The 25,603-nt window shown below is 32.6% G+C and overlaps 1 protein-coding gene and 1 long non-coding RNA gene across 5 annotated transcripts in view; both read right to left on the bottom strand.

Moving 5' to 3' along the window:
* LOC127698288 (1-deoxyxylulose-5-phosphate synthase YajO-like) overlaps positions 1–25,603 on the bottom strand; it is a 68,780-nt gene that overhangs the window by 27,973 nt on the left and 15,204 nt on the right. Inside the window, exons 1-2 of one of the 4 annotated variants that reach the window (XM_052201682.1) lie at positions 3,985–5,941; positions 1,200–1,563 (exon numbers count right to left, since the gene is read on the bottom strand). The exons of 2 other annotated variants lie outside the window; for them this stretch is intronic. In XM_052201682.1, coding sequence (XP_052057642.1) covers positions 1,200–1,229 — 30 coding nt within the window. In that variant the 5' untranslated portion in view covers positions 1,230–1,563; positions 3,985–5,941. Of the gene's footprint in view, positions 1–1,199; positions 1,564–3,984; positions 5,942–25,603 lie in introns of those variants that run through there. One more of the 4 variants, XM_052201683.1, reaches the window with a different exon arrangement.
* Positions 19,300–23,784, bottom strand: LOC127698322 (uncharacterized). The gene is made up of 2 exons (XR_007980793.1): positions 21,005–23,784; positions 19,300–20,071 (listed from the first exon to the last, which is right to left on the bottom strand). It is a non-coding gene; the product is annotated as an uncharacterized LOC127698322 (long non-coding RNA).

The following is a 25,603-nucleotide window of genomic DNA, read 5'->3' as shown; positions in this document are numbered from 1 at the left end:
ATATTCTTAAGCAACGGAAGTCTATCGGAAAATCCAATAACACATTCCTGAAAAGCCTTATAACAAGTATATTGTGATATGTTAAACATCAATCGTTTGGCATCAAATGTTTTACAATTATGAGCCACAAGTAATACTGGTGATTGATTGTCAGGCCACAACACAAAGCTCTGAAATGCCGCTTCTGGTATAGACGCTGATACTGGATTTCCATTGTAATATAATACTGAACCTCCACATGAAAGGCCAGTCACTGCCGTAGTTGCTGCAGATATCGGTTTTGTCGGTTGAACATAGGTGTTGAAATCAGATTTTTTTGATTTCGCAGCGATCTGTAAGATGCAACAATCGTCACTCAGTGAGCTCGTTTCCAAATCAAATATCTCGACTTAACCATCAAATAACTCATTTTTTTCAAGTTCAGGCTTGTATTTAATATGAGGAATTTCTGTACATTCACTTATATTCTGTAAGCAAATATCCGTTTTTTGTAGGTATCGCCTTCTTTCTTTTCAAGGGTTGCCTGCTTATCTGTTTTATTCAGTGTATGATCAATTTTTCTCCTTTTTACATCTGGTTTACCGGAATATGCTAGCTGCCTATTACGCTCTGTCTGTAGCTCCCTTGCATGTTTTACTGTAACTTTATTTTTCGACAATCCAGCCTTTATATTTACTTCTGATATGTAAGTGTATCCCAAATTTTTCTGTGATACAGATGCACTTGTTCGAATGCATAGTGCCTCACTGCTACTGTAGCATATTCGTTTTGGAGCTTTAGACCCATAAATGTTATGTAGGGATTCAACCTCTTGAACCACAAGGTGCTAATTTGTGCGCGTTGTTGGCTATTGTTTTAAAAGTTATACATAAATCTTTTTATAGATCATCCCCAGTCAGACATTTTCCATTAGGTAAAGATTTGTATTTATGATTGTCCGACGCACTACACCACGATCCACAATTTTCATTTATGCCAAAAGAGTGCGGCACGATTACTAGAATATTTTGCCTCAAATGTTCCGTGTCATTCTTGTTATGTTTAACTGCATAGCTAAAGCAACGCGTAAAGTAACCAATTACATATTTTGAAAAAACATTGTGTTTTTTTTGTAGTGTATACAGAGCATTAGAAAAAGACTTGGTAGAGTGATTAATGTCGCTCCACTTATCAACGTCATGACCAAGAGCTTGCTTTACCTTTGAAAGCGGAGATGCGTCATCGTCCATAATTAGAGTATCAACTTGTATTCCAGTGGTTTCTTCTAGTATTTTCAAAAGTCGCACAGCCGTGTCAGCCTCCGTTGCCTTTACACTTTTTTCCCAATTACGTGGACAATCATGCGGTTTGGGTTCCTTTCATTACGTTGATGCAGTATCACATATTCTACAAAGAGTGCTGCAAACTTTAAACCTAATAACTTTGCCTGTGTGTTGCCCCAAGATGGAGTCAATCCCTGACGGACTATTATAAGATCTCCCGGATCCTCATTTTTGCCAGCACATATCATACTTAGCCTTTAGACCTTCTGGTGTGGCTGACTCTTCTTGCGGGATGCTCTTACTAAAAAAAATAGAAGAACTGTGAGTTAAAGCTGATATATGGGAAACCGCACAACCATTGAGTCCAAAATTTTAAAAGAGAGTAAAGGCTTTAGATGTAGAAATAATGAAATACAAATTACAGAAAAGAAGTATAATCTAAAAAATTATGATTACAGAATACAAGTACTTTGGTCCAAAAAAAATATATAATTGTTAACAGCATTCAAAATTAATACCGAATAGAAAAGATAAAACTTTAACGAACACTCCAAAAAATGTATTTAAAACACATTAATTAATGCAGGATAGTAGAAACCCCATCAAGAGCATCATACATGTATTAAATAAATAGATCATACAAATCTGTATCTGTGTATTTTCTGTTAGTACCAATAAATAAACAAAAGAACAGAGTTCCAATGTCCCCGTGTTGCAAATATTTTATCTATCAAAGGTACAACAGCAATAACTAGAAAAAATCCTTTTTTTTTTTTGTTCTTTTAAACTTTTTATAAATATCTTACAGAAATGAAGGCTTCAGAGCAAATGCAGTGTGATTAACATTATAATTATTAGTTCCAGGGGGCATAACTCTTAAAAAATATTTGATCATCACTGTTTTTCAAAGTTTTAAATACGTTGCTGATATAAACCTATTATATAAATTTCATAAAATTCAAAGAATTGTACACATAAAGACTCTAACAATGCAATTTTCTATATACTCAATATTTCCAAGGGGCATCACTCTTAGAATAAAAGTCGATCGTCCACCATTATAGACCTTGTCCGAGATATTGCTGATATTAGCCTACACTATAAGTTTTATAAAAATCTGGCAAGAATTGTACCCGTGAGAGCGCTAACGAGGCCATTTTCCAAAAATGTATTATTTCCAAGGAGCATAACTCTTTTAAAAAAAGTTGATCGTCCTACATTATAGAACTTGTCCGAGATATTGCTGATATTAACCTATAATATAAGTTTTATAAAAATCTGCAAGAATTGTACTCGTGAGAGCGTTAACAAGGTCATTTTCCAAAAATATATTATTACCAAGGGCATAACTCTTAAAAAAGTCGATCGGCCACCACTTAGTACAAGTTTTATAAAATCTGACAAGAACTGTACCTGTGAGAGCGCTAACAAGAACGGACGGAGGGACCGACGGACGCCCGGTATTTCCTTCCCCCCCCCCCCCCCCCCCCACAAAAGCGTGCGCGGGGGACAATTACTGCATTTACTCGCGTTTCAAGAAAAGGCTAGTAGTAATTGTTATAGTATAAAGGTAAAATATAACTTGCTTGATATTTTTTTTGTTTAAGCATATTGTTTTTCTTAAATTGTTTAACATTTCACAGCGGTATAACATGTTACTTTAATTATTCTTCCCTCAGTTTATTTATTTTGTATTTACACTGTATCATAGATCAAATTTATTTGTTCAGTATATGTTCACTGGTGTTAATATGTCTTTTGATTGAGTTAAGCCATTTCAATTGATATTTTATAGTGTTTCTTTCTATGTTGTGATGTTACACTATTGTTTCAGGAAAGGGTGAAGGTTTGGTACCATTAAAACGTTTTAACCCGCTGCAATTGTTTGCACCTGTCCTAAGTCAGGAATTTGATGTTCAGTAGTTGTCGTTTGTTGATGTGGTTCATAAGTGCTTCTCGTTTCTCGTTTTTTTATATAGATTAGCCGTTGGTTTTCCCGTTTGAATGGTTTTACACTAGTAATTTTTGGGGCCCTTTATAGATTGATGTTCGGTGTGAGCCAAGGCTCCGTGTTGAAGACTGTACTTTGACCTATAATGGTTTACTTTTATAAATTTTGACTTGGATGGAGAGTTGTCTCATTGGCACTCATACCACATCTTCTTATATCTATTCACAGCACGATTGACATTTGTACAGGACTAAAAAAAATATGCAGAAACCGCGTAGCTGTATGATATTATTTCCTGGTCGCAGTGTTTATTTTTTGGTAGTGGTACTGACTTGTTTGACCGTCAGTTTTAAAGATATATGTATTGTCTTCAAAACTGCTAGGAACATGACGAAACTGTACTTTCGATACGATTCTCTTTGACCTCTTTAGCCTTTTTCTGTTCGATTCCTTTTAAGTCGTCAGTAATTCTTTACTTTATAAGATGTCTTATTATATTTAACATGTATCTCAATTAGTTTATTAGATATCTTTTTTAATTAACCTTATAAGATATCTTATTCAATTAACCATATAAGATATCTTATTAAATTAACTTTATAATTTATCTTGAGAATGAAATAAATATAAAAACGGATTGCCATAAACATACATGTAGTTCATTTGTATACGTTTACAATATATTTATAATATTTTTGTACAGGCAAATGGGACCTCTATTCGTTCCGCTACATGTACTTAAACAACTCTTTAAATGGTTTTCTTTATTACCTCATACATTCTATCTCCTCTTAAATACTCTTAAACATGAATCCTTGGCAACATCATAAATTGGAATCTTTATCTCTCTTTATCTTTGCTTGATTGTCTTTGCAGTTATCCCAGGTATTCCCATTGTAGTAACTAATTTATTGAATTGTCGCGCTCCTAATCCAGAATCTGTTAGTCCGAAAATTTATATGAACACTTATTCATACCCGAAAATAAAAGGTTCGAACAGATAAGTCACTGTTTATAACATAAATAATTGTCTCATTCACCTCTAACAAATTAACAAGAGTGCACACGCTAAAATGTCTCGTTTGCTTTACTGACCATTTATTTTATGTTGATAGTCCTTAATATAAAGTTTTACTACAAGTATCACATAATGTTAATCTGATGCAAGAAAATGAGGTCAAGGTCAGATAAACCAAGCCAGAAATACGTGTACACCTTACAATCATTCCATACACCAAATACAGTTGAACTATTGCGTACAAAAGAGGGTAGGGATGGGGGATCCTTATTTCTGTATTTTTTTTTATTATTTGTAGGCAATTTTTCTCTATTCTTAATACTTTTGGCCCATTATTCTCTATTCTTTATATTTAAGCACCTCCTTATTATCTTTTCTAATTTATTTTGGTCCATTTTTCTCTATTCTTTATATTTTAGCCCATTATTCTCTATTCTGTAAAACCCCTTCCACACCGTCATAGAAGAAACCGAACAAACAGTGAAAACTTTATATTGACCAATGAACCATGAAAATGAGGTCAGGTTCAGATGAACCCTGCCAGACAGACTTACGGTCAGCATGACACATAAAGTATTGTAGAAAGAAAGCTTTGAAAGATGCAGGAGATTGTTGAGTATTTCTGTGACAGCTCAGAGGCATATAAAAGTAATATTGGTCTAAAACTTGTATGATATATTCTTACATTAAACACAGAACATCTTGGAGTGTCGCAAAATGTGCTTATATCATTGAAACTTACCAATTGCGGTTTTTGTATTAATGCCAAACACTCCAGGGCCTTTAGAACCGTTAACATGTGTCTTATTTGTCTGGATTGTATTTAATAAGTTACATTCTGCACAACGAACGCTGAGGTAACTTCCAAGTCCTTGTCTTTTTTCTGATTCTGTATTATGCAAATGTAGGGGATAGAACACATTGTACAGGACCGTAACGCAATTGCCAGCACATTTAGTTCAACGATTCGTCTCCCATCCTGCCATGAAATATACGGTGATGAAGATAAAAACAGGCCACAATTCTCAATTTCTTTCTCTTTTCTAATCTTGTTCCTGTCTACATGAAATTGAGACATTAATTTGGAAACATTATCCCTCCGTTCTCTCTCTTCCTTCTTTTGGAAAGGCATGGTGCCCGTTTTTGAATCGCGGGATCATCTGATAACCGATATTATAACGTCGATTCTAACATGACGTTCTTCAAACGCTTTGAGTACACACCCGTGGTAAAATATGGATATATTGTTTGGGCTGTTCCAATCGTACTCCCGCGTCATGGTTTTTTATGAATGAGCTACCCGACGTCATAGAACGATGACGTAAGAATATAAGCATTTTACGGGAAAATACACGCTTGTGAAACCGAAAATCATCACAACAAGGAAACGTAAATAAACGATGCAAAAATGTGTTATATAAGCCATTTTTGTATACATATAAGACATATAAGTACAATTATCATTTAGATTCATCCAAACCTATCTAAACATGTTATTGTAAATAGTTTAAGCATGTCATTTATTCAGTTTGCTCCGGTCTTTTACGTCAATTTAATAGTGCGTTTATTTATGGGAACGGCAAATAATGCGTTCATCTAGAGCGCTTCGATCCAAAACAATTGCCGTATTTGTCCTATTAGAATCGAAATAATTCATGGGGGCTTGAATATATCGTGATTTTACCACGGGTTGTCCCTTTATGCCGATATTTTACCCCTCGCTATCGCTCAGGGTAAAATATTTGTCATAAAGGGCCAACCCGTGGTAAAATCACGATATATTCAAGCCCCCATGAATTATTTCTTAATTTTCAGCGAATTTCCGATATTATAATAGGCGACGTTACGGCAAATATAAACGTTATTTGTCGCGTCTTCGCGAAAAATAGCATTCTACGTTAGCAACATAAGAACGTTATTATCTACCCTGTAACTGTATCTATGGTCAAAGAGACAAAAAGGATCACACACACGCATAACAGTTTCCCCTTTACATAAAAGCATTATACAAACAGAAAAGTCTTTTAATTAATTATATATACATAATATAGATATAAACAAGTCTAAATTGAAAACAAAGTTCAAACCTATGATTTCGTGGGATAAAAACCGCAATTTTTATACTTGTGCATGCAAAACAAATTTATATATATATAATATAGAACAAAAAATTTGCTTCCGCAAATTTACAGATCTAACATTGTTGGGCTGTTATTTAGACGAATTATTTATACAGAATGTGTTTTCAGCCTTGTATCACCATCACTGGTGATCCGATGGATAAAATCTGTCGTAGAGTTGTCACTGGTTCAGACGTACTTATTATAATATGAGGCAGGCATTACCTGTGAAAGGGGACGAAGTCTATATAAATTAATGTTTTTAATTCAAACATATTTTAAGTTCTTAATCTGTTAAAAAAAAAACCGGAAATACCGTAACGTTTCCGATTTTGGTTCTGTTGTTAGGAATTTTAGTTGTGATGTTATTTTAGTTATGACGTCATATTCAATGTAAACAAAGAAACGCTAACATCAGGTAACGTTTTTTCATATCAAAGAATAATTAGAAATGAAATTGTTGTTGTGTTCCTTCCTATATTTTACTGGACTGATAAATATATATTTCACTCAAAGTCTCATGACAAACGAGACCGGAAGAAGGAAGTAGAGTTCTGCCCAATGCGGAAATTAAAAAAAGTGACCAAAAAAAAAATTAACGATTTTGAGTTCATTAGTACAATAATTTCGGGAAATTTTCCGGATTTTTTTTTTTTTTTTTTTATTGATTTTTCTTCTGTAATAGGGGACTTCGTCCCCTTATAATATGCCAGCTTTAGCTGGCACTTATGGTAGAAGCATCGAATTGGAATAAAGAACGATAACTCTCTCTACATGATCAATCTAAAAAGTTTCGTCACTCTCGTTAAATCTCGTACGATTTTTAAAAAAAAAAATTCGAAGTTGGTCAAGTCAAGTTATCTAACTCTTAAAAAAATTTTTTTTTCTTTTTTTCCCCGTATATTTAATATGAGGCAGGCGTTACCTGTGAAAGGGGACGAAGTCTGTATGAATTATTTTTTTTTAATTCAAACATATTTTAACTTCAAAATCTGTTCAAAAAAGAAACGGAAATACCCTTACGTTTCCGATTTCGGTTCTGTTGTTCGGAATTTTAGTTGTGACGTTATTTATGTTATGACGTCATATTCAATGTAAACAAAGAAACTCTATCAGGTAACGTTTTTTCATATCAAGCCATTCAAGGAATTATTGAAAATGGAATTGGTATTGCGTTCCTTCCTATATTTTACTAGACTGATAAATATATATGTTACTCAAAGACTCATGCAAACGAGACCGGAAAAAGGAAGTAGATTTCTGCGCAAATGCGGGAAAATAAAAAAGTCTGAAAATTAAAAAGTTAACGATTTTGAGTTCATTAGTACAATGAAAATTTCGGGAAATTTTCCCGATTTTTTTTTTTTTTTTTTTTTTTTTATTGATTTTTCTACTGTAATAGGGGACTTCGTCCCCTTATTAAATAAATATTGTATTCTTGCTTGGCTTCAAATATAAAGTTAATTCTTCAAATAATGAAAACGAAATTAGCATTGGAATATCCGTCAGGACATTGTCATGACATTAGTTTAACCCTTATATTTTTAATGGCTGCCAGATTCTCGTTTAATCGCGATCTTGAAAAAACGGGACAAAACGGAATAAATTCGATGTTAAATACGACATGAATTTTTATTTGTTTACAAAAACAAGAATTTAGAAATTTTAGTAACTTGTGTAGTTTATTTAAATTTTATTGTACCACGGAAATAACCGAAGTTTGGACAACAACATCTTACGACATGTTTCATCGTCTGCTTCATCTTTCCATTATCAGTGACAAATTTCCTAAATAACCCCAGGTACTTCATTTAAAAGTTACAATATCATAATTTATGATAACATTTGTAGTGTAAAAGTTCCGTCCAGCCATGGGAACACAGAAAAAAAACCCTGCAAGCAATACATTTCGGGAGAAACGTAGCCGGTGGTAGTATCTCTGGTTGACCATGACTACTCACTATTATTCATCTGTAACAGAATTTCTCACATCAAGTTATAGTGATAATGAAGTTGGTTATTCCTGTAGCTCACAGACAAATGCAGGTGAAATTCAAAACTTAAAAGTTTTAAACAAAAAAAAATATATTCAAATTCACTATCTCAGTATCTGTACAGACAATAAGTGTAGACTGTACTTCCTTTGACAAACTCTGAACAAATCAAGGAGATGGAGACTGTTTTTTTTTACTCTCTAAGTTTAATCATAAAACAGCTGTAAAAGGAGACTTGAGTCTGAGTGATACATTTATAGGTACATATATATTGTATGCACCCATATTGTCCAAAATAGGATTTTATGGGAAGATGGAGTTATGATAACCCATGATAATACCATGACTTTTGATAACCCATGATAATACCATGACTTTTGATAGGTATAGAGCATGTTACTTGGAAGTATGTTGGCTACATCCTTTCAACCTTTGCAATTCAAGCTGCCGACACATTATTTAGATGCAATAATCCAATATAAATAATTGCCTCCCCCAGTCGCCTGTATATTTTATGCGTCAGTTTAAACCTGATCAAAACATTTTCCCTCTACTGAATACTTTTATCAGGTGCCCATTTCAACCTATTAAAGCAATAAACACTTATATAAAAAAGAAGATGTGGTATGATTGCCAATGAGACAACTCTCAACAAGAGACCAAATGACACAGAAATGAACATCTATAGGTCACTGTACGGCCTTCAACAATGAGCAAATCTCATACCGCACTTATGGCTATAACGTCACAGTTCCCAAATTGCACCGAGTACCCAATTTGCACCTATTCAACAAAAATAACTGTTGAAATCTTCCAAGTTTTCTTTGAGACGAGACTAAACAATTTGTATTGTTATGATTTGACATTATACATGTGTTTTAAAATCGGTTACTATATCTAAATATACACAAATAGTTCACAATGAGAATATATCAACAGATGAAGCATTCCCGGGAAAAAGTAAATCTACGAAAACGTCAGTGTCGTCACCATGCGAAGTTATCTATTAATTATCATCTTTTTGTAGATTTAGCATATAAAAAACACCAAAAATGTTATGTCAGTTGAAATCAAACATTTTAACTTTTGGACCCTTCAAACTTAAATATATGGACTAATTTGAAAACAGGTATCAGGTGAGCCGAACATTTCTATTCAGCAGCAGTCTCCAACTACATATCTCCTTAATTTTATATGATAGTCCCACAAAAATGTGAAAAATGTGTACATTTAATTTTTTTTCTAGATTCTCTCATGTCATACATGTGAAAGCGGTACCTGTTTGGTCACTATTTATGTGTTGCGTCTAAATATGAATTGTAACACTTTATAGTGACTGACCAGGTCAAACAAATACTTCTCAAGAAACATGCAGAGAAGAAGACAACTTGGAACAGCACCAGCCATGCCAGACTATGTATGAATAAAAACTCAGATCGGAATAGCATGGACGATATGTTAGTTATATGTCCTAGTGAATAGTAAGGATAGCTATCAATACTTCTGCAGATAACGCAATTTTATCACTGTGGGTTATTGTACATTTTCTGTTCAAATTTTCACACAATCAGTGAATCGTTCAAAAAGGCTAAACTAACTTTTTATTACCAGCTGATTACTGAAAGTTTCAAACAATGACAAGTGTTTCATTCATGAAATGACTTGTGCGTTTCTGCGAAAAAAAATCATGTGCAATTTTGTGAATTAAAGGGAAAGAAGATCCTTTTGCGATGCACTCGTGCATGTCAATTGCGAACTGACCCAATATATTTTCTTTATCATGACCAGTTCACTGATACTGACGTTGACATTATCAAGAAGTACACATCAAAGAAAAAATGCACAAATTACCGATAAAATAATTTACACACCCTGTTTCGTGTGTATCACCTGCCAAATCAGTATTTGTTGCATTTATATATAAATGAGAAATAATCAATGTTAAAATGGTAAATTTTTTGAGAAAAAAAACAAAAATGATGGAAAAAACAACCCAAAAATGTTGTTTTTGACCACTGACTCCTAAACTGTTGGTACAATAATTATGATAACCCCCAAAATCAATTCTAACCTTCCTTTTGTGTATTGAAGTTGAACCTTCTGGTACAATTTCATACATTGTCATAGAGATCCATTTACTTATTAAACTAAAGTTATTGTCCGGAAACCAAATGTGTCTTCGGACAACAACAGTGACATGATTGCATTACTCGAAAGCAAATTTTTGACATATTCCCCATTTCCATTCTGAATTTTATTTTGCCGTCTTATAAAAACTTGAAAAGTAAGCTAATAAAACAAAATGCAAAAATTACATAAAACTGACTCTGAATTAGTACATGAAATTGATGTAGAAACCCACAAACAGAAGATGATCAGGAATACATTTATACTGCTGAGCAGTGTTCTCCCCTCAAATTTTAAATAGCATCCCAGAAAATAGCAAAATCTTTAGATTATCAACTTAACAATCCTATTTATGGTTCCTTCTGCTTAGATCAAAATGAAAAAACTGATCAAAACATTCTTCTACACAGGCTCACTGTAAATTCAAACTCTTCTTTTTTAACAATCAGAATGATCCTCTTGCTGATATGCAGGAAACTGGGAATACAATATGAACAACCAGCTAATTTAGAAAGTAAAATTAATTCAACAAACAGAAAGCGTTGTTTGCAATACTAAATAAAAAAACAGCTACAACTTTTAGATATTGATGAAAAAGATATTCCAAATCCTCCACCTTTTCATGAAAGTCAACAAAAAATTAATTTAATAAAGTTATGGATTGTATAACAGTATTCATAGTTTTGAAATTAAACAAATGTCTTATTGTTTTAAATTTTGTAAAATTTGCAAAGAAAGAAAAATGGATATGAAAATGCACAAGATAATGAATGTAAGCATTGTCATTTATATAAATCACCAATAAATTCATTTTCAGCAGAAAACAATAAGGGAGCAACCATTTAGCTTCAAAGGGGGGAGGTATGGTTTTTTGTTTGAGTCAGATTTTTTACACGAGAAGCGCTTCAATGCTATCAATCAAAATTATTTAGTCAAAATATAACACTAGAAGGTAAGAGGAAAATCTGAATTCAGAATATTTTTTTTTGTCCTCTGCTTGAACAGAGTATTTTTTTTCCATCAATTTTTTAAGAAAAATACTAGTCCAAATAATTATGACGTCTACTCTAGGAAGCGGCTATTTTAAATTTTTGCTTTGATGCCTTCCTGCGACGCGTCAAAGCAAAAAAATACCATACCCCTCCTGCCTTTTGAAGTTCAATGATCTTTCCCTAAACATTTTCCATCTGAACTTATTATTTTATTTTAGACAAACTATACAGATATGTAGGACATTCGTCCTGAACATGCATGAAATATTTGCCACTGGACGTTAAGCAACCAACAATCAATCAATATATAGGACATAGTCATGGTATAAAGCTGACATTTAAGGTAGCGCCTTCCTCATATTATGAGGCAGGCATTACCTGTGAAAGAGGACGAAGTCTATATAAATTATTTTTTTTTAATTCAAACATATTTTAAGTTCTAAATCTGATAAAAAAATAACGGAAATACCGTAACGTTTCCGATTTTGGTTCTGTTGTTAGAGATTTTAGTTGTGACGTTATTTAGTTATGACGTCATATTCAATGTAAACAAAGAAACGCTATAATCAGGTAACGTTTTTTCATATCAAAGAATAATTAGAAATGAAATTGTTATTGTGTTCCTTCCTATATTTTACTGGAATGATAAATATATATTTCACTCAAAGTCGCATGACAAACGAGACCGGAAGAAGGAAGTAGATTTCTGCGCAAATGCGGGAATTAAAAAAAGTTACAAAAAAATAGTTAACGATTTTGAGTTCATTAGTACAATGAAAATTTCGGGAAATTTTCCCAATTTTTTTTTTTTTTTTTTTTATTGATTTTTCTACTGTAACAGGGAACTTCGTCCCCTTAATAAGGGGACGAAAAGTCCCCTAATATGAGGCAGGCATTACCTGTGAAAGGGGACGAAGTCTATATAAATTTTTTTTTTTAATTCAAACATATGTTAAGTTCTAAATCTGTTAAAAAAGAAACGGAAATGCCGTAACGTTTCCGATTTTGGTTCTGTTGTTAGGGATTTTAGTTGTGACGTTATTTTAGTTATGACGTCATATTCAATGTAAACAAAGAAACGCTAACATCAGGTAACGTTTTTTCATATCAAAGAATAATTAGAAATGAAATTGTTATTGTGTTCCTTCCTATATTTTACTGGACTGATAAATATATATTTCACTCAAAGTCTCATGACAAACGAGACCGGAAGAAGGAAGTAGATTTCTGCGCAAATGCGGGAATTAAAAAAAGTTACAAAAAAAAAGTTAACGGTTTTGAGTTCATTAGTACAATGAAAAATTTCGGGAAATTTTCCCGATTTTTTTTTTTTTTTTTTTTTTTATTAATTTTTCTACTGTTATAGGGGACTTCGACTTCGTCCCCTATAACAGTAGAAAAATCAATAAAAAAAAAAAAAAAAAAAAAAAAAAAAAAAAAAAAAATCGGGAAAATTTCCCGAAATTTTCATTCTACTAATGAACTCAAAATTGTTAACTTTTTTATTTTCAGACTTTTTTATTTTCCCGCATTTGCGCAGAAATCTACTTCCTTTTTCCAGTCTCGTTTGCATGAGTCTTTGAGTAAAATATATATTTATCAGTCTAGTAAAATATAGGAAGGAACGCAATACCAATTCCATTTTTAATAATTCCTTGAATGGCTTGATATGAAAAAACGTTACCTGATAGCGTTTCTTTGTTTACATTGAATATGACGTCATAACATAAATAACGTCACAACTAAAATTCCGAACAACAGAACCGAAATCGGAAACGTAAGGGTATTTCCGTTTCTTTTTGAACAGATTTTGAAGTAAAAATATGTTTGAATTAAAAAAAAATAATTCATACAGACTTCGTCCCCTTTCACAGGTAACGCCTGCCTCATATTATAGATAAATAACATAAATAGAGGCAATTGAGTTGTGTAGTACTGGAATATCCAATTAAGGCAAACTAATCATATGATTTCTCTGTATGACTGAATGATTCAAACGATGATCCATGTGAAAAATATCAAGTTAAAAAAATGATTTTTTTTTCATCGTCCGGAACTCTTTTCACACACAAATCCTATGCATTGAATAAATGGTAGGTTACTCTTAAATGATCACAACGTGGGAGTATTTTTTTCTCTCAAGATATCCATCGACTTAAAGTTTTTACATTTTACAATGAAAATCCGAATGTGTAAATGTATTTATGATTCTTCTTCCGTTACCACCCATATATCACAACCACAGATAATACTCATAATAATAAATAACAAAAAAGAGTAAAGTGCATTATTTCTTATGCAGCAAAAATACTGCAATCTGATTGGTTAATTACCCCGGTGTAAATAACACCCCACCCTTGTTCACTCCGGGATAAATAAAATTTTGCCAAAAAATAAAAATAAAAAGAACAAATTTTTTTTTCTGAATTTCCCAAAATAAAGAAAAAAGTATTTGACAATACGCAGCAATATCGACGTTGAAAAAATGTTACACTAGAAATTTTTCAATAACCTTTTTGAATTTTACATCGCGGTTTAAAATTAGTAAAGGAATTGTTCATAAGAAATAAATTCGTTATCGTGGTTATTATTAGTTGTACGGAATTTTACACCGTTGTTGAAAATTCATACACCCATTCGGCTGCGCCTCAGGGTGTATGAATTTTCAACAACGGTGAAAAATTGTGTACACCCCTGATTACACCAAGATAAATAATAATACCACACGACAGAGCCGACGGCCGGCTTAATAACAACCATTTAATAATATTTATCATATGCAGATTACGAAACATCTCGATAATGTCATCATATATATATTTTATGGAATGCCACAGCTGTCTTATGTGGAACTCTGATATTACTTTATGTTGTTTTATTATTACTTGATGATATTTTGTCTTTACTTAATATGGTTTTGACATGACGTAATGATGTTTTGATATAACTCAATATGGAATAGTCATAAATAATAATAATAATAATAAATTCTTTATTTAAAGAGGGTAACTCAATTAGAAGTAGTCTAATTTTCATTGAGGCCCTCAAACAAAATACATGTATACAGTAAACATTCATACATTCATACATTAAAATACAATATATATTACTAGTATATACACAATTCAATCATTCAAATATACAAATGGCAATAAATGGCAATAATTGGTAAAGTTTGATTAAATTTTCTTATTCTTACAATAAAAGAAAGAAAACAAATTATTCGACTTGCATAAAATTTTCAAGAAAATGATTATAACAATGTTTCTTAAATAATTCCACATTTCGACAATTTTTTATTTTGAGTGGTAAATTATTCCATACCTTTGTTGCAGAATAATGAAAAGATTTTTTATAAAAATTTGTATTTGGTCTTGGAACAAATAGATCATTATTAGAGACAGATTGTAAGTTGTGGTGTTGCACATCATTAATTTATAGCATTGTTAAGTAATCAGGTGTTAGTCCATTTACAATTTTATACATTAGAATTGATTGTTGGTATTTTGTTCTTTTGTAAAAGATAGCCATTTTAAAGATGAAAACATAAAATTAGATGGAACAGAAATATCGCATTCAAGTATAATTCTTGCTACTCTTTTTTGAAGTTTTATGATTCTATCTGAATCTTTTTGTAATAAATTTCCCCAAACTGAACTACAATAGTCTATATATGGTAGAATAGTTGCATTATAAAATAGTTGTCTTGTGTGTATAGGCAAATATACTTTAATTTTAAACAAAAGTGATATTTTAGATGAGATAATCTAGCATATACGATCAACATGATCCTCCCAGCTTAAATTTTCATCAATGTCAATTCCAAGTAATTTGAAAGAATGGACATTTTCAATACATGTTTCATTGACGGTAATACATAATTCTGATAGTTGTGCAAGTTTTTGTTTTGAACCGAATTTCATACACTTTGTTTTTTGTGCATTAATTTTCATACTGTTATTGTTACACCAAGATTGTATAGCATTTATATAATTTTGCAATATGCTGTTTATTTTTTCAATGTTTTTATTATGAAAATGCAATGTTGACTCATCAGCATATAAATCCATGTCAGATTGTTTAACATGAAGTGGTTAATCATTTATATAAACTAAAAATAACAGAGGACCTAAAATAGAACCTTGAGGCACTCCATATTTTACAAACGATTTATCAGATTTAATGTTAGCGTATTGAAATTCTTGTTGTCTCTCAGACAAATATGATTTTATCCAATCTATCATATTTTCTCCGATATGATAAAATTTTAACTAAAAGTATGGCATGGTTAATAAGGTCAAAAGCCTTACTGAAATCTAAAAACACAGTACCAACTATTTCTCCATTGTCTAAATATTTTAACCATTCATCAATTAGGGGGGGGGCAAGGGGTTTAACTGTTATGCTGTTTTGGGGCAATTTAACTCTTTGTTATCTGTTATTCTGAAAATATATTTGCTGTTAGCTGTTATTGGCTTATTCCTTGTTAGCTGTTATAGGACTATTATTTTTTTTGTTATCTGTTATTGTGAGAATGTATTTGCTGTTAACTGTTATTGGAAATTGGAATGTTAACATTTTGACAGCCAATTTTTGGTAGAAATTGAAAATCATTCAACATTTGGTTCTTACCACTGGTAACTTAGTATAGTGGTCCCTTATCTGGAGAGGGATTCTAGTAACATTCACATCATTCATTTAAACATATTAAAATCAGTCGGGTCCAGGACAATTCCAGTATATCTTATTGTAATCCTTTGTAATAAATTCCATTTTCTAAGAACATGTATTTAGAGTTTCCTAGAATTCAGGTTTACTCAATGGATGATTATTTTTTGTTATGGAATTCAATACTTTTTTTCGGCATTTTTTTTGTGCTTTTAAAGAAACTGACACATGCTTGTAATAAATAGGGGGATAAGGGGGATCCAATAACAGCAAAACAGCAAATTGATTTGGCTTAAAACAGATAACAAGGAATTGAAAAAGGATAAAAACAGATAACAGTAAATGAAATACTAAAATCATTCGGGTCCAAGACCAATCCAGCATATCTTATTATAATCCTTTGTAATAAATTCCATTTTCTATAAACATGTATTTTAGAGTTATCTAGAATGGGTTTACTCAATGTAGGATAATAATTTTGTATTATCCAAAACAAGTAGACTCAACCCTTGGATCACTATCTTTTGTAGATGATCTACTTTTGAGTAAAAAAGGTCTACAGAACAGTTTAAACAAATTTAGTATTTTCTGTGAAAATTGGCAACTTACTCTAAATATAAATAATTTAATTTTGGATGTAACGCGTCTTCTGATTGGCTGACGGTGTTTTGTTTATCAGCTCATAGACATAACTTACTCATGTGACCGTGACGTCGTCAACGTTTTTTCATGATTTACTCCGGTTTTAAATGGAATTTAGAATTAAATTATAAGGAATTACTGTAATATTTTTTCTGTCTATTCGAAATAACATAAAAAATGTGGTGCACACTTTTAAAATGACACTTTAAAATAACCCGCTTCAGTGTGCACCACATTTTTGATGTTATTTCTTCATAGACAGAAAAAATATTACAGTCATTCCTTAAATAATTTAATTTTGGATGTAACGCGTCTTCTGATTGGCTGACGTTGTTTTGTTTATCAGCTCATAGACATAATTTTGTCATGTGACCGTGACGTCATCAACGTTTTTTCATGGTTTACTCCTGTTTAAAATGGAATTTAGAATTAAATTATAAGAAATGACTGTAATAATTTGTCTGTCTATTCGAAATAATATAAAAAATGTGGTGCACACTGTAAAATAAACCGCTTCAGTGTGCACCACATTTTTGATGTTATTTCTTCATAGACAGAAAAATATTACAGTCATTCCTTAAATAATTTAATTTTGGATGTAACGCGTCTTCTAATTGGCTGACGTTGTTCTGTTTATCAGCTCATAGACATAATTTTGTCCTGTGACCGTGACGTCATCAACGTTTTTTCATGATTTACGCTGGTTTAAAATGGAATTAAGAATTAAATTATAAGAAATGACTGTAATATTTTTTCTGTCTATTCGAAATAACATAAAAAATGTGGTGCACACTTTAAGATAACCCACAACGCGGGTTATTCAGTGTGCACCACATTTTTGATGTTATTTCTTCATAGACAGAAAAAATATTACAGTCATTCCTTAAATAATTTAATTTTGGATGTAACGCGTCTTCCGATTGGCTGACGTTGTTTTGTTTATCAGCACATAGACATAATTTTGATAACCACATCAAAGACATAATTCAAATAAAACAAAAGTCCTTGTTCCGCGATAGAAAATTTAATTACGAACTCATATAAGATAGCTCGAATTTCAACTCAAAATCTTAATTAATCTAAATGAGACTTAAATTCGAATCTTACTCAAACTCTACCTCAAAAAGTGACTTAAATTTAATGTTGTAACTAGAACTCTACCTCAGTTAAATGTGACTCAAACTCGAAGTCCAACTCGAAACTCAATGCTAACTAAAACTTTAATTCTAATAATGACTTGAATTCGAAATCGAAGACTAACTCAAAGTTTAACTCAAACAGTAACCCGAACTTTAATTTGAACTCTAATTCGATAGATGGCCACACTCATCCAAGGCACATACAACATGGAAATCTATCTAAAAATAGAACAGGTTTTTCCGAATTGGTCACGTGATTTTACCTCATCAAGTAATGGGATAACCACATCAAAGAATGACAGGACCACATCAAATAATGAAACAAACACATCATGTAGTGTAAAATCGTCAAATTTTGAAACATCATTGCGTAACGTTAAAACCATATAAAGAATAGGCAAATCATCATTACAAAATAACAAAACAACATCATGTAATGAAACAACTACATAACGTTAAGTCACATTCACATCAAGTAATGTTAAAACCACATTGACTAATGACACAACCACATTAAATAATGGTGAAACCACATCGAGTAATGACAAAACCATATTGAGTAATGACAAAATTATATCAAGTCAATACGAAACCATATCGTGTAATATCGAAATATCATTAAGTAATGACTATTCCATATGAGTTATATCAAAACATTATTACGTAATGTCAAAACCATATTAAGTAAAGACAAAATATCATCAAGTAATAATAAAACAACATAAAGTAATATCAGAGTTCCACATAAGACAGCTGTGGCGTTCCATAATATTTCAATAAACACAAACAATCTCTTAATACATGATACAAAATATCAAATAGCATGGATATAAAAATTAACGTGACCTTTCGATTAGACCCTGTCGTGCCGAATGATTTAACCGCCAAATCACACAAAACACTTAACCTAACACGCCATCTATGGGCAGACAATTCAGAAGAAAATCATTTCATTCTAATTCATAAACTCAACCGACTGAAATCATATTTCTTCTTTCGTTAAAACCCATACATCACAACCACAGATAATACTCATAATAATAAATAACAAAAAAGAGTAAAGTGCAATACCACACGACAGAGCCGAGGGCCGAAAACACAAAGAACGGGAAAATTTTAAGGTGTTCTATATCATGTAATAAAAGTCTGAAATTAATGCGACAAAAACTATAAACCTAAATTTTTTGATACTTTAAGCAAATCATCTAAAGAATCCTTCACGTAACCATCTTTGACCGTTTCGGAACGCCATCTACCGTGTCTCTTAAAAAGACGATCTGGTAAACCTAAATTAGCACAAGCACTAGCACCTCCAGACATTAAACTGTGAAACCCATATCGCTTAATGTCATGAACAAATGGCTTGAAAACTTCAATAAAGAGCTCTAGAGTATGATAATGGTGTATTATCTTTACGTAAAACATAAACACCTTTACATTTGGTCAAATTACGAAAATAAACTCATCAGAATCGCCAGAAATATCAGCCCACTGCAAATATAATTCCATATTTTTTACTGGACACTTGTTCGAATTTGTACGAGCAATTAATACTGAATTGCCATCTCTGTATACGTCTGTTTTGCTATGTTGAATGAAAATTGACATATAACATTCTAAAATAACTATATCACTTCTTCGAATATTAAGCAACTCGGAAACTCTAAAAAAAACTTGCAAAAGCAGCGAAACACGCACAAATAATCCGCTGATTATACAAATTACCAAAAGAAAACATAGCATCATACATTTTATGCAGCAATTCTACCGAAATATGTTCCTTTTTATTTATAGGAGTAGCCAAGCTACGCTTCGCACCTTCTAGAACGTTAATTTCTAAAGACGAATCTGTCGGTGAACATGATGGGCCAATAAGAGACTGTATCCACTTTAAAGAGTAAAATGCTTGAACAACTGGACTAACAGTATTGCTCGACTGTGTCAAGGCAGCTAAATATGTAGCAACGTAAAAAGCTTTTTCTGATAAAATATCACCATTTTCAATTCCGTTTGATGCAGCCCAATTTTTCCATCGTAAAAAACTCTGATAATATCCTTTTGTAGTAGAAACTGCTCGAGATTCTGAAAGTAATCCTGGAAGTAAATTCACTTTACTAACTAGCGAAACAAGTAGATTCAGCAATTCTCCGGTAAATGCCTGCAAAAATATATTTGTAATTGAAAGGAGACATTAATAATGAAAAACATCTAATTGTCACTGTAACATCCGCAAAATTCATATCAAATCTCAACTCAAAATCTCACTGAGATTCAAATAACGCTTTTAATCTATAACAAGAGATTAAGAGAGATCTATAATACATGCTTACATCAAAGTGATCTAACTGGATGAAAAATCCATCCTTAATGCTAACATGCGAAAAGTCAAATCAACATTGCCAAATATAGCTTTCTTACTCTTACCAGCTATATAAGCATTTTTGTAAGTAGGAAGACCTATAAAATTTGTACCTCAGAAATGAAACCATCACCATAAGGACAAAGCATAGGCCAATAACTGGCAGAGGGCCAGTAAGGTAAAATTAAAGTACCAACAGCTTTATACTGCCACATATACATTAATACGCGTAGGATCAAAGAAACAGATGGAACGAACAACCCGTTGATCCCTCGCCAGTCAACCGAGAAAGCGTCAACACCTGATGAATTCACATTCCAAAATCTTGAATAAAATACTATCAAGTTAAAATTGTCATCAGAGGCAAACCAATCAACCTCATGAGGTCCCCAAAGGGATTCAACTATCTGAAATACAAATTCAGAAATAGACCAATCATCTGAATCAACAATCCGACTAAGATAATCTGCTCTCTCATTCTCAGTACGTGGAACCAAAACCATGTCAATATTAACATTGTGCCTTAATGCATGTGCTAAAAATGTCTAAAGCTAACTTTCGCAATACTGATTTTTGCTCCCTTTACTTACAATGCTAACAACATTTTGGTTGTCGGTAAACCATCTTATATTCTTGCCAGCTAAAAAGTTTATCAATGACAAAATATATTTTTCACTGCAGTTAACTCTTTCCATGTGGAACTTGTAGAAACCTCAGATTCTAACCACGTACCGTGAGCAATATTATATGGGTTTTCCACAATATAACCACCTGTATTGCTTGCATCACTATACACAATAGTCTGCCAAGAAACATCAGACTTAAAAGGTTTAACATTGGCTTCATGTAAATTAAACCTCCAAAAAATAATTTGATCAATACTGTCTACAGATAAATGTATATAACTGTTCAATGAATGAACACTATTTATATCAATAGACAAATGTTTTGTCATTAAATATACTATATTGTACGAAAGCCTATTAGGGTCACAAAAAATTTTTTTTACCTCGTAATTACGAGAAAATTATCGCGAAATTACGAGATAATTATCGCGTAATTACGAGAAAACTATCGCGTAATTACGAGATAACCATCGCGTAATTACGAGAAAATTATCGCGTTATTACGAGATAAGAAGTTTTATCGCGTAATTACGCGATGATTATCTCGTAATTACGAGATAAAAATGTTATCTCGTAATTACGCGATAGTTTTCTCGTAATTACACGATAGTTTTGTCGTAATTACGAGATACATTTTTTTTTTGTGACCCTTATAGGCTTTCGTAATATTGCCTATAACTGGAGACGTAGATATAATCTGTCCTACTAAGGAAGCTACCTTCCTTAAAAATACTTTTCCGTTTTTGGCTAAACACAAATTAATGTCTGAAATGGTATTCATAATCTTGTCTTTACGATTGTCAGGAATAGTCAAAACTCCTTTATCTGTTTATCAATGTTAGGGCCTAAAAGTGTGAGGTTTTTAATAGGTGTACACATAGACTTTTCAGCCTTGGGTGCAAAACCGCTACTTATTATATCTTTTTTAACCTGTATAGCCATTTGACTACATAATTCCTCATCGTCATGTACACCAAGTCCATCGTCTACGTACATAATAATATGCTTTCCTTCTCCTCTCCATTTTTTAATGAGTGGTCTAGTTATATTAGTAAAAATATAACAAGCAGTACTGAGACCAAACGGTAATACTAGAAATTTAAAATATTTTTTAACATCGTTCAAGTCCCATGCAAATCCTAGATATTTAGTATGAGGCGGGAAAATATCGACATGGTGGTAACGCAGAATGTACGTCATTCTTAAACATATATGAATTGGTATTAATGTAATGTTTTGCAATACGTATATCTTCAAACTTTACACTATGTTTCCATAAATGTCTGTTAATTTCTCTCAAATCTAATATTAAACGTCTTTTGTTGTTTGACTGAACAGGAATAGTTAAAGGATTCACAACAAAGGGAACTCTGACGTCTCTACAATTAAACCTCTAGCTAATAAATCAGTAACAGCCGATCGAACAAAATCTGCATTATTTAAAGCTGATAAATTATTTGACAAACAAATCGATATTGGATTTGAATAGAAAGGTAAAATATAACCATCTCTAAAAGTATCTATAATAAATTCAGACACACCAATATCTATCCAAAATTGAATGTTTCTGCTAAGTCTACCCTTAACAATAATATCAGATTGACCTAGTTCAAAATAATCATTTGTCAAATTATAATGAATATAATTATCTATAGGTAAAAGTTCAAGATAATTTAAATACTCATCTTTCAAATAATCACTGTGGTTTGGTTTGGGTTGCTGGTTTACTACTGTTGACGTATGGATAGCTGGACCGGTAGTGTGTGTAGGACCCACAAGAGTAGCACTGTCCCCTCTGCATCTTTCCAGCGTTGAAACCTTGCTAAAAAGGGAATTCCGTTGAGCCAAGGTTGCTGAGGCCCACGAAAGGGCTGCTAAACGAAGTTTGGAGCCTGTCCTAATAGCGACTGGTTGCTGACCTTAGATTTGGAACCAGTCCCCCTATCCTGCTTAGCCTTCACTTTCTTCTTACAGAAAGCTCTATTATCAGCTCGAATAATGTTAGCTTCATCCTCGGAATCACTTGCAATAGGATTGGCGTCATATTACCTTGCGGTATCCCAACCTCCTTCAGAGGTGTCCGCTATCTTAATAAGTTTGTTGCGATGCTTCATCTTGTCTATGGTAGAGGATAACAAATCACGGGTATAATCCACTTTCCCATTGTCTATGGCCCACAAAGTCTGAACAAGATCCTCGAGATTTTCAGTATTAAAGTTAAACTGAATCTTGTAACGTTCATATTTCCATTTATATGTAGCGTCTGTTTTAAGCTTCTTCACCTGGGACTTCATCAACTGGTTAGCACACTGCAACGCTTCTTTAAGTCCACCAATTTTCTCTGTCACTTTAGCATCAATGATTGCCTCGATATCTTTACTTTGTTGATTTACAGCAGTTAAAACAGTTCTCAATGAGATATCTGGTTCACCTTCATTATCCATGATTATATTCAAACATACTTAATCGACAAACACAGCTAGGTAAATTAACGTGACCTTTCGAGTAGACCCTGTCGTGCCGAATGATTTAACCGCCAAATCACGCAAAGCACTTAACCTAAAACGCCATCTATGGGCAGACAATTCAGAAGAAAATAATTTCATTCTAATTCACATACTCAACCGACTGAAATCATATTAATGATATTAGCTCTGAACATTTATTATTCTCTAAAATGAAACTGTTGTATGTGCTAATATAAAGAATATTTCAAACAAATTCCTATAAAGTTCTGAGAAAAAAATTTCATTTTATGTATCGAAATGTGTAACAAGTGATTTATTTATAAAATGTGTAACAAGTGATTGTTTAAATCCCCACTGGAAGGCCTCTGACAGACTGTTTGTCATCGGCTATCGATAACAATGATTTTACGCTCACTCAAGTTAAGTAATAGTTATACATCGAGGGATAGGTGTGTCTGGATAAGAAACCCCGTCGGCCGGAGGCCGGAGGGGTTTCTTATCCAGACACACCGTATCCCGAGGTGTATAACTAACTTACACCCCATTCTAAACCCTATATTTGTTAACATTGATTATTAAATGAATAAAAAAAAACGATAGCATATTTATTGACAATACCAAACCATGATTTATAAGAATTTTTTTTATTACATGAAACCCCACTAGTAACCTTTCTTTGGTTACCTTCGTTCAAACTTTGACAAGTGAGTATATTTTACAAATGTCAAGTTGTTTTGCATATTCCCGTTAAATCCTGTGCTAATAATGATCAGAGGGTCAAGGTTGACCGTTTCGTGTATTCTTATTACAAACAAACAATACATCATGTTCCTTGTATGCAGTTGTCAATATGGACGGGTATAAGACGGACGACATTTTGTGGCAAGCGTTGGATTTGGTAGAAGAGACTTAAGATAAAGGCAATATTATAACCCAAAGTACTGACCGGTATCAGTGTAATAAAGGTAATCATAACTGTATTTTATATCTTATGGTTTTATAACCCCCCCCCCCTCTTCTCGAGAATAAACAAACATTCATATTCGGACATACTAAGGGATAGGTGTGACCCGACTACCAGAACCGCTGAACATACAAAGATACAGATTTAATATTAAGGAACTCCCTTTTTGGGGGGCCAACAGGAGCTGATCCAGCTGGGGGATCCCAACTCAACAGAAAAAGGGATCCAACCATTCAAATGCATTGATCTTTTTGGGTCCAAACCGCGGAAACCCACCCCAAATCGGCCAATGGGTAACCGGGGGTGGGGGGGGGGGGGATGTGTCCCAGGAGTTAGAATCCTCATTTTTTTAAAGACCAATGCTTTAGAATAGAGACATATGACTGGGATAACAAAAATTACTTCAAGCAAAGGAGTATTTAAAGGATAATTTTTGTATTCAAAATAGATGCTTAATTCTTTTTTTCGCTATTGGAATTTCCTGAAATGTGTTTTTTAATATCTTGAAACAATTTGTAGTGAACACTATTAGTAATTTCTTATGTTCATGCTATTTAAAAAATAATCAATTTCTATTGTTACGAATAACAATAGACTTTGTTTGCGGGATGTAGAAGCAGGGGTTTCCAGAAACCCCGCTCGTCACACCCTGTGGTCAAAATCCTTTGTTATTCGTAACAATAGATCTATTCAATTTACACTTGTTTCAGAAATAGAAACTATGAAGTATAACAATAGAACTGGGGTGTAAAGGTAATTACACCCCAGTTCTATTGTTATACTTCATAGTTTCTATTTCTGAAACAAGTGTAAATTGAATAGATCTATTGTTACGAATAACAATGGATTTAGACCACAGGGTGTGACGAGCGGAGTATCTGGAAACCCCTGCTTCTACATCCCGAAAACAAAGTCCATTGTTATTCATTACAATTGAAATTGATTATTTTTTAAATAGCATTAACATAAGAAATTACTAATAGTGTTCATTACAAGTTGTTTCAAGATATTAAAAAAACACATTTTAGGAAATTCCAATAGCGAAAAAATATTAAGCATCTGTTTTGAATGAAAAAAAAATCCTTTAAGGGAAAACTAATTTGATTGATAGCGTTGAAAAACTAAATAAAATTGTTCGCAAAAAACCATACCCCCCCCCCCCCCCCCCCCCTTGAAGTTAAAATGGTTGCTCCCTTAATACTCCTTTGCTTGAAGGTAAAATGTTTGATCCCAGTCATATGTCTCTATTCTAAAGCGTTGATCTTTAAAAAAA

The sequence above is a fragment of the Mytilus californianus genome, unplaced genomic scaffold, assembly GCF_021869535.1.
Source record: "Mytilus californianus isolate M0D057914Y unplaced genomic scaffold, xbMytCali1.0.p SCAF_4, whole genome shotgun sequence".
In the NCBI taxonomy this organism is placed as follows: domain Eukaryota; kingdom Metazoa; phylum Mollusca; class Bivalvia; order Mytilida; family Mytilidae; genus Mytilus; species Mytilus californianus.
This window is presented reverse-complemented; position numbering and strand designations above follow the sequence as displayed.